A 9,248-nucleotide genomic window follows, 5' to 3' on the forward strand; every position below is an offset into this window, starting at 1 on the left:
AGTCTCCAGAAGCGATGAGTTCTGGAAGTGTACTTTCTAAATTTGTATCCGTGCTAAAGCCCCAATCTTGCAGACATTTCTGCATGTGCTTAGTAGTAGTGCTGCTGACTCCTAGGGGACTTCTCACATGAGTAAAGTTAAGCACAGGCATAAGTATGCAGATTTAGAGCCTAAGACCATAATTCAGGAAGTATTCACATGCTTAAGTGCTATACTGAATCAGGGCCTATTACCTAACTGTAGGCTCAGTTCTGCAAACCCTTATTCACATGCATAATCACTGTAAAGTGAGTAGGTCTTCTGACTAATGGCTGTAAGGCACAATAGAGTTCCATTATGAAATGTGCATGTGTGCTATTTCTCCACACACTACATATGACTCTTCTGAACTGATCTCTCCCATACAGAACCTTACACCTGTGGAGCTTGTGGAATCCAGTTTCAGTTTTATAACAATCTGCTGGAGCACATGCAGTCCCATGCAGGTAAGCCAGGCACTTCTGATTTATTTTTAAAGACTTCAGATAAAGCAGAGAATTAAATTCTGCACTGATTCCTCACACTGACCCAGTTGTGTGTCCATAGAGCTTCATAGAATCATAGAATATCAGGGTTGGTCATCTAGTCCAACCCCCTGCTCAAAGCAGGACCAATCCCCAACTAAATCATCCCAGCCAGGGCTTTGTCAAGCCTGACCTTAAAAACTTCTAAGGAAGGAGATTCTACCACCTCCCTAGGTAACGTATTCCAGTGTTTCACCACCCTCCTAGTGAAAAAGTTTTTCTAATATCCAACCTAAACCTCCCCCACTGCAACTTGAGACCATTACTCCTTGTTCTGTCATCGCTACCACTGAGAACAGTCTAGATCCATCCTCTTTGGAACCACCTCTCAGGTAGTTGAAAGCAGCTATCAAATCCCCGCTCATTCTCCTCTTCCGCAGACTAAACAATCCTAGTTCCCTCAGCCTCTCCTCATAAGTCATGTGTTCCAGTCCCCTAATCATTTTTGTTGTCCTCCGCTGGACGTTTTCCAATTTTTCCACATCCTTCTTGCAGTGTGAGGCCTAAAACTGGACACAGTACTCCAGATGAGGCCTCACCAATGTCGAATAGAGAGGAACGATCACGTCCCTCGATCTGCTGGCAATGCCCCTACTTATACATCCCAAAATGCCATTGGCCTTCTTGGCAACAAGGGCACACTGTAGACTCATATCCAGCTTCTCGTCCACTGTAACCCTGTAACCACTGTAACTAGGTTCTTTTCTGCAGAACTGCTGCCTAGCCATTCGGTCCTTAGTCTGTAGCGGTGCATGGGATTCTTCCGTCCTAAGTGCAGGACTCTGCATTTGTCCCTTGTTGAACCTCATCAGATTTCCTTTGGCCCAATCCTCTAATATCTCTAGGGCCCTCTGTATCCTATCCCTACCCCCCAGCGTATCTACCTCTCCTCCCAGTTTAGTGTCATCTGCAAACTTGCTGAGGGTGCAATCCACACCATCTTCCAGATCATTTATGAAGATATTGAACAAAACTGGCCCCAGGACCGACCCTTGGGGCACTCCACTTGATACCGGCTGCCAACTAGACATGGAGCCATTGATCACTACCCGTTGAGCCCGACAATCCAGCCAACTTTCTATCCACCTTATAGTCCATTCATCCAGCCCATACTTCTTTAACTTGCTGACAAGAATACTGTGGGAGACCATATCAAAAGCTTTGCTAAAGTCAAGGAACAACACGTCCACTGCTTTCCCCTCATCCACAGAGCCAGTTATCTCATCATAGAAGGCAATTAGATTAGTCAGGCATGACTTGCCCTTGGTGAATCTATGCTGACTGTTCCTGATCACTTTTCTCTCCTCTAAGTGCTTCAGAATTGATTCCTTGAGGACCTGCTCCCTGATTTTTCCAGGGACTGAGGTGAGGCTGACTGGCCTGAAGTGCCCAGGATCCTCCTCCTTCCCTTTTTTAAAGATGGGCACTACATTTGCCTTCTTCCAGTCGTCCGGGACTTCCCCGGATCGCCATGAGTTTTCAAAGATAATGGACAATGGCGCTGCAATCACATCCGCCAACTTCTTCAGCACTCTCTGATGCAGCGCATCCGGCCCCATCGACTTGTGCTCATCCAGCTTTTCTAAATAGTCCCGAACCACTTCTTTCTCCACAGAGGGTTCGTCACCTCCTCCCCATGCTGTGCTGCCCAGTGCAGTAGTCTGGGAGCTGACCTTGTTCATGAAGACAGAGGCAAAAAAAGCATTGAGTACATTAGCTTTTTCCACATCCTCTGTCACTAGATTGCCTCCCTCATTCAGTAAGGGGTCCACACTTTCCTTGACTTCCTTCTTGTTGCTAACATACCTGAAGAAACCCTTCTTGTTACTCTTAACATCATTTGCTAGCTGCAACTCCAGGTGTGATTTGGCCTTCCTGATTTCACTCCTGCATGCCTGAGCAATATCTTTATACTCCTCTCTGGTCATTTGTCCAATCTTCCATTTCTTGTAAGCTTCTTTTTTGTGTTTAAGATCAGCAAGGATTTCACTGTTAAGCCAAGTTAGTCGCCTGCCATATTTACTATTCTTTCTACACGTCAGGGTGGTTTGTACCTGTAACCTCAATAAGAATTCTTGAAAATACAGTCAGCTCTCCTGGACTCCTTTCCCCCTCATGTTATTCTCCCAGGGGATCCTGCCCATCAGTTCCCTGAGGGAGTCAAAGTCTGCTTTTCTGAAGTCCAGGGTCCGTATTCTGCTGCTCTCCTTTCTTCCTTGTGTCAGGATCCTGAACTCGACCATCTCATGGTCACTGCCTCCCAGGTTCCCGTCCACTTTTGCTTCCCCTACTAATTCTACCCGGTTTGTGAGCAGCAGGTGAAGAAGAGCTCTGCCCCTAGTTGGTTCCTCCGGCGCTTGCACCAGGAAATTGTCCCCTACACTTTCCAAAAACTTCCTGGATTGTCTGTGCACCGCTTTATTGCTCTCCCAGCAGATATCAGGGTGATTGAAGTCTCCCATGAGAACCAGGGCCTGCGATCTAGTAACTTCCGTGAGTTGCCGGAAGAAAGCCTCGTCCACCTCATCCCCCTGGTCCAGTGGTCTATAGCAGACTCCCATCACGACATCACCCTTGTTGCTCACACTTCTAAACTTAATCCAGAGACTCTCAGGTTTTTCTGCAGTTTCATACCAGAGGTCTGAGCAGTCATACTGCTCCCTTACGTACAATGCAACTCCCCCACCTTTTCTGCCCAGCCTGTCATTCCTGAACAGTTTATATCCATCCATGACAGTACTCCAGTCATGTGAGTTATCCCACCAAGTCTCTGTTATTCCAATCACATCATAATTCCTTGACTGTGCCAGGACTTCCAGTTCTCCCTGCTTGTTTCCCAGGCTTCTTGCATTTGTGTATAGGCACTTGAGATAACTCGCTGATCGTCCCTCTTTCTCAGTATGAGGCAGGAGCCCTGCCCTCTCGCGCGCTCCTGCTCGTGCTTCCTCCCGGTATCCCTCTTCCCCACTTACCTCAGGGCTTTGGTCTCCTTCCCCCGGTGAACCTAGTTTAAAGCCCTCCTCACTAGGTTAGCCAGCCTGCTTGCGAAGATGCTCTTCCCTCTCTTCGTTAGGTGGAGCCCGTCTCTGCCTAGCACTCCTCCTCCTTGGAACACCATCCCATGGTCAAAGAATCCAAAGCCTTCTCTCCGACACCACCTAAATAGCCATTCGTTGACTTCCACGATTCAATGGTCTCTATCCAGGCCTTTTCCTTCCACAGGGAGGATGCATGAGAACACCACTTGCACCTCAAACTCCTTTATCCTTCTTCCCAGAGCCACGTAGTCTGCAGTGATCCGCTCAAGGTCATTCTTGGCAGTATCATTGGTGCCCACGTGGAGAAGCAGGAAGGGGTAGTGATCCAAGGGCTTGATGAGTCTCGGCAGTCTCTCCATCACATCATGAATCCTAGCTCCTGGCAAGCAGCAGACTTCTCGGGTTTCCCGGTCGGGGCAGCAGATAGATGACTCAGTCCCCTTGAGGAGAGAGTCCCTGACCACCACCACCCGCCTCCTTCTCTTGGGAGCAGTAGTCATGGAACCCCCAACCCTAGGACAGTGCATCTCATGCCTTCCCATTGGCGGAATCTCCTTCTGTTCCCTTCCCTCAGATGTATCATCTAGTCCACTCTCCGCATTAGTACCTGTGGAGAGAACATGAAAACGGTTACTTACCTGTATCTGCATTGCTGGTACATGGACGCTCCCCTTTCTTCTTCTAGAGGTCACATGCTGCCAAATTTCTTCACCGTCCTCCTGTGCCCACAGTGCAGCCTGCTCTGAATCTTCAGAATGTCGTGTCTGTAGAAGCATATCCTGACCTCTTCCAGATACCTGTTGCTCCAGACCTTGAACCTTCTGTTCCAATATGGACACCAGCTTGCACTTTGTACAGACAAAGTCGCTTCTGTCCTGTGGAAGAAAGACAAACATGGCACATCCAGTGCAGGCCACAACAGCTGAACACTCCCCGTCCATATTACCTTCCTTCTACAACTTCCTCAGGAGTTGTAATAACTACTCAGAGAAGCCGGCAAGATGTAAGCCTCAGTGGGCTCTCCCCAGGCAAACTCCCTCTGTTAGCCTCTCTGTTGTTGGCTGCTCAGCTGGTTCGCAGCTGACTGGCTTTTTATAACAGTCAGGCCCACTCAAGGCTCACCTGGAACGAAGCACTCCCAATTCACACTTTTCAAACAACCAATCAAGCACACGGTCAAACTGTCCCCACAACGGATGCTCAGATACTCACCAACACAGCCTCCTTAATGCAGCCCTTAGCATACCTCCTCTCAGGCAGATCCTAGGCAAACTCCCTCTGTTAGCTTCTCTGCTTTTTGCTTCCTGTGTTTACACTTTCCAGTGTGCCAGTAATTTCACCTCTTATCTGCAGAAAAAAGCTTGAGACCAGGGAACCCAAGGCAGTGGCTATAGGAGTGCCACGAAGGATTTCACAATTTCCACATTTGACTTCATTCCTATAGAAACAAACCGTGAAATTTCTATTCTCCATGAAAGACAATTCTAGGAAAAAATTTGTTTGGGGTCAATCGAACTGTTTGGAAAAATCAAAAAAGGACATTCTGACATTGTCCCAATTTTTTCCCCCCAAAACTAAACTTGGGTGAAATCAACATGCTTTTGCAAAGTGTTCCACCTTTGGAACTGCATTCTCCAGCAGAAAAGCCTTCCTACATTTTTCTGCCAGCTCTAGTATTTACCTCGTGTGTTTGCACTGGGAGAATCTCCATCTCTCCTTGCACTTGGAACACAATATAAACGAATACCGATTGTCATGACTCTGGGGAGAATCCCTGACTGATAGATGGGGTGGGAATGGCAAAGGGATAAGGCAGGGGTGGGCAAACTACAGCCCATGGGATTGTCACCCCCATGGCGCTGCATGCCTCACGCCGCTCCCGGAAGCAGCCAGCACCACGTCCCTGTGGCCCCTGGAGGGTTGGGGGGGGGGCCGAGGGCTCTGCGTGGTGCCCTGGCCTGTGTGTACCTCCCCCAGCAGCTCCCATTGGCCAGGAATGGGGAACCGCCCTGGCCCCGGTGTGCGCCGCTGCCACCCTGGAGCTGCTCCAGGTAAGCAGCGCCGGGTCGGAGCCCACACCCCAAACCCCTCCTGCACCCTGCATCCCAACCTCCTGCCCTGCTCTCTAGATACTTATAAATCGCAGTGATTTGATTGCAGCCCTCAGAATGTCCCATCCACATGTCCAAAGAAAACATAATACCTTCCCTGCCTATCACCTAACTTAACCCTCGTCTAACACCTGTCCCTTGCACCTCCTTTCTGCCTATCTTGGATTTGTATGTGTTGCCTATCGCATCATGGACCGGTAGCTCTCCTCCCCCCTGCCCTCCCACTCCGAGGGAGAGTTCGTCTTCCCTCCTATTTCTCACTAAGAGTAATAATCGCTTGGTATGAATTACTTTGTATTTATTATCTGGGTTTAAGTGAGGGGCAGGGCAAGGAGGGTGTCATTGCTAAAGGCAGCTTTATTTATTGGGATGTCAGATTCTGAAGGTGGTAACCAACCAGAGCAATGGTTGAAACAATATAATGACCACAGTTACTGAGAGAGACCCTATAGTCGCGCATTCAGTGTGGAGCTCTGCATAACTGAGAGGTAAAGGCAGTTGCAGGTGAGTGTCTGTACTGCACCCCTGCGCGAGAGTGGCAGGGACTCTTCAGCATACTGTTGAATGAATTAATTGCATAATCAGTGACACACAACACGGCTTGTATCCTTTCCCCTGCTGGACTGAGGAATCTGGCATAACTGTGGATTGTCGAGTACAGTATAACTGTCTCCCTAGTAGTAGCATATTGCCCTGAGGCATGTGGGATCTGTTATAACTGCACATTGAATGCATGTGTTGCTATGCAGAAATCCAGTTTCACTTTCATAATGTTAGTAGTAAATGGCTAATCTCTCTCTATTCCAAATGAGGAGTCCGCTGTCCTACACAAGTGACTGAAGTCCAGAAACATGCTGCTAGCCCTGAGGAGTGAGAGCAGGGGCTTGTTGGCACTTCAGTGATTCTGGAGGCTAAAAGGGTAATTAGGGAAGATTATAGCTACACAATGGGAAGAAGCAATTAGAATGTAAATTGGAGGCTGAGGTGCAGAACTAGAACAGCAGAATACAAGGCAAAGGAATTTGTTCTGTAATTACACAGCACAATATCCAGCTTTCACTCCCTTTGGGGTACTTTGTTCAGGTCGAGTGCTACATATAATGCCTTTTCTGCAATCTAGTGCTAAAAAAATAAAAAGGACAACTAGGCTGAACCTGGATTAAAGGATTGGAGGCATGAAGAGAAATTAAAGAACCATGATCTATATAGTTCACAACCTGACTGATAAGAAGGATGAAACTGAAATGCACAAATCTTATTAACTCCGCATTGAACACCAATTAATAATTGCACATAATAAATCCCCTACTATTATGAAATAGATAAAGGAAATACAGGTTTCCTCCTGCCAAGACCAGAAGATGGCTGACATGTGAATGGTCCTTAATGGAACAAAGTTAATAGCAGACATGAGGTATGTCTCATTAACCTACCAGTAGATATGCAGAGTTAATGCCATTTCTGATGTTTGCTATGGAGCAGTTAGAATAGACAAACCTTGGGAAAAACCAGTCATTTCTGATTCCTGGTGTATCATGTGAGGACTCCTGCTTCTCTTTTCTCTCCAACGCCCCCTAGAGACCTGACCTATTAGTAGCCTTCCCTCCAGCTGATTGCTGTCTTAGAGCATGGCACTGGGCCCTCCAAACACTGGACCGTCCATTCTGGGCACACCATGTAAAGCTTTGCCTCCTTCAGACATGTCGAGGGACCCATGACAGGCCCACACCAAATCCCTACTCTGTTATACTTGATCTTCTGCTGCAGAATAGCAGCTTAGTTAGCCAGGCTGTGTTCTGGTTCCTGGTTCAACCATTTCCTTTATCGCTTTTAAATGAGTTCCTGTGGGATGTTGGTCCAGTGTGTTGCCAATGCAGCACCCAAACAAGCTGTCTCTCTCCCAGCTTCCAAACGCAAAACTCTCTTTTTCTGTCAGGCTGCTTCTTCTCCCGTTAGCTCACTGCAGGCTTGTGATTGGTCCAGTGAACTGCTTGTCCAGATCAATCCATGCAGTACCCTCCCTGTGGGCCACAGCAGGGGTTTTTAGTTCCTTCAGTCCCTGACTCCAAGCATACTGCTGTAGGTCATGCCTCCTTGGTATGTCTTCTGTCCCCCTCTTGTGTTGGCTAGCCCACCTAGAGATTGATGAGCCAGCCAGCTACACAGTCACGCGGCTCTTTTCGCTCATGCAGTAGCCCATGCATTAATATCCAGAGGTCCCAGGTTAGCTCCCCACTGCTGATGACTCATCCAGTGGCATGGTGTTACACTGGGAATGTGGTCAGAGCACCGTGGCAGCCATCTTAGCTGTAATCCTTTTGGTAGGGATTCAGACAGGGGCTACAGGAGCTGGGAAACCCCAAGTGGAAATTACATGAGGGTGTGTTGAACATGTGTTCAAGCCTTATGATAATATTGTTTTCTACTGTGGATAATATATCTATTAAATGCAACCAAAAATGTAATGAATTGGTGTTATCCTAATTAAGGAGAACAAAAGTAAATGTTAAGTAGTAAATGGAGATTGTTTCCCCTTTTCTGTTTAGCTCTGTCATCCTGCTGTCTTCTGGAGAGTCAGCATTTCTTGTAGCCCCACACTCCATCCTGGCACATGGCTGGCTGTGTGTGTGTCTCCCTTAATATCGTGGAGAAATGCTCCTCTTATGCCTCTGATTAACGCCTTCTTGTTTATGCCCCACAGCTGACAATGAGAACAATATTGCCTCTAACCAACCCAGATCACCTCTGACTGTTGTGGAAGAAAAGTGGAAACCACAGCTCCAAAGAAACAATGCCAATAATAGTACGTAGCCCTGTTTTCTCATTACATTTCCCTGTAGGCCTTGAACCAGTGGCTCTGTAACTGGGGGGGGTCACCACAGTGGTTCAGGCAGGTCGAAGCCCATGTCCCGCGTCTGTCAGTAGTGCTTTTTTCATGTATTTTTTTTCAGTTAGTCACACCAGATCTCAGGTGCCATTAGCACCCTACAAACTATGGTACTCATTCCCACTAAAGCACCTTTGATATCTGTGTAGAGGATATCTGGAAACTCCAGGGGAGGTAATGGAAATGTAGTCATGGTAGGAAAAAAGCTGAGAGAGAGCTCCTGTCACTGAACTCATTAACAAGCTAATTGGCTTGAATAGAGACTGGGAGTGGATGGGTCATTACACAAAGTAAAAGTATTTCCCCATGTTTATTCCCCCCCCTCACCCCCCACTGTTCCTCAGACGTTCTTGTCAACTGCTGGAAATGGCCCATCTTGATTATCACTACAAAAGTCACGCCCCCCCCTCCCCCCCCACCCCACCCCTCTCTCCTGCTGGTAATAGCTCACCTTAAGTGATCGCTCTTGTTACAGTGTGTATGGTAACACCCATTGTTTCATGTTCTCTGTGTATATAAATCTCCCCACTGTATTTTCCACTGAATGCATCCGATGAAGTGAGCTGTAGCTCACGAAAGCTTATGCCCAAATAAATTTGTTAGTCTCTAAGGTGCCACAAGTACTACTTTTCTTTTTGCGAAAACAGAC

The 9,248-nt window shown here is 47.5% G+C and overlaps 1 protein-coding gene across 20 annotated transcripts in view; it reads left to right on the forward strand.

Moving 5' to 3' along the window:
- Positions 1–9,248, forward strand: part of ZNF618 (zinc finger protein 618) — a 325,329-nt gene that overhangs the window by 310,132 nt on the left and 5,949 nt on the right. For all 20 annotated transcript variants that reach the window (XM_073314151.2, XM_073314156.2, XM_073314152.2 and 17 more), the window contains 2 exons: positions 408–485; positions 8,414–8,515. In XM_073314151.2, the coding sequence (XP_073170252.1) occupies positions 408–485; positions 8,414–8,515 (180 nt within the window). The remainder of the gene's footprint in view (positions 1–407; positions 486–8,413; positions 8,516–9,248) is intronic.

This window comes from Lepidochelys kempii, chromosome 16, assembly GCF_965140285.1.
Source record: "Lepidochelys kempii isolate rLepKem1 chromosome 16, rLepKem1.hap1, whole genome shotgun sequence".
In the NCBI taxonomy this organism is placed as follows: domain Eukaryota; kingdom Metazoa; phylum Chordata; order Testudines; family Cheloniidae; genus Lepidochelys; species Lepidochelys kempii.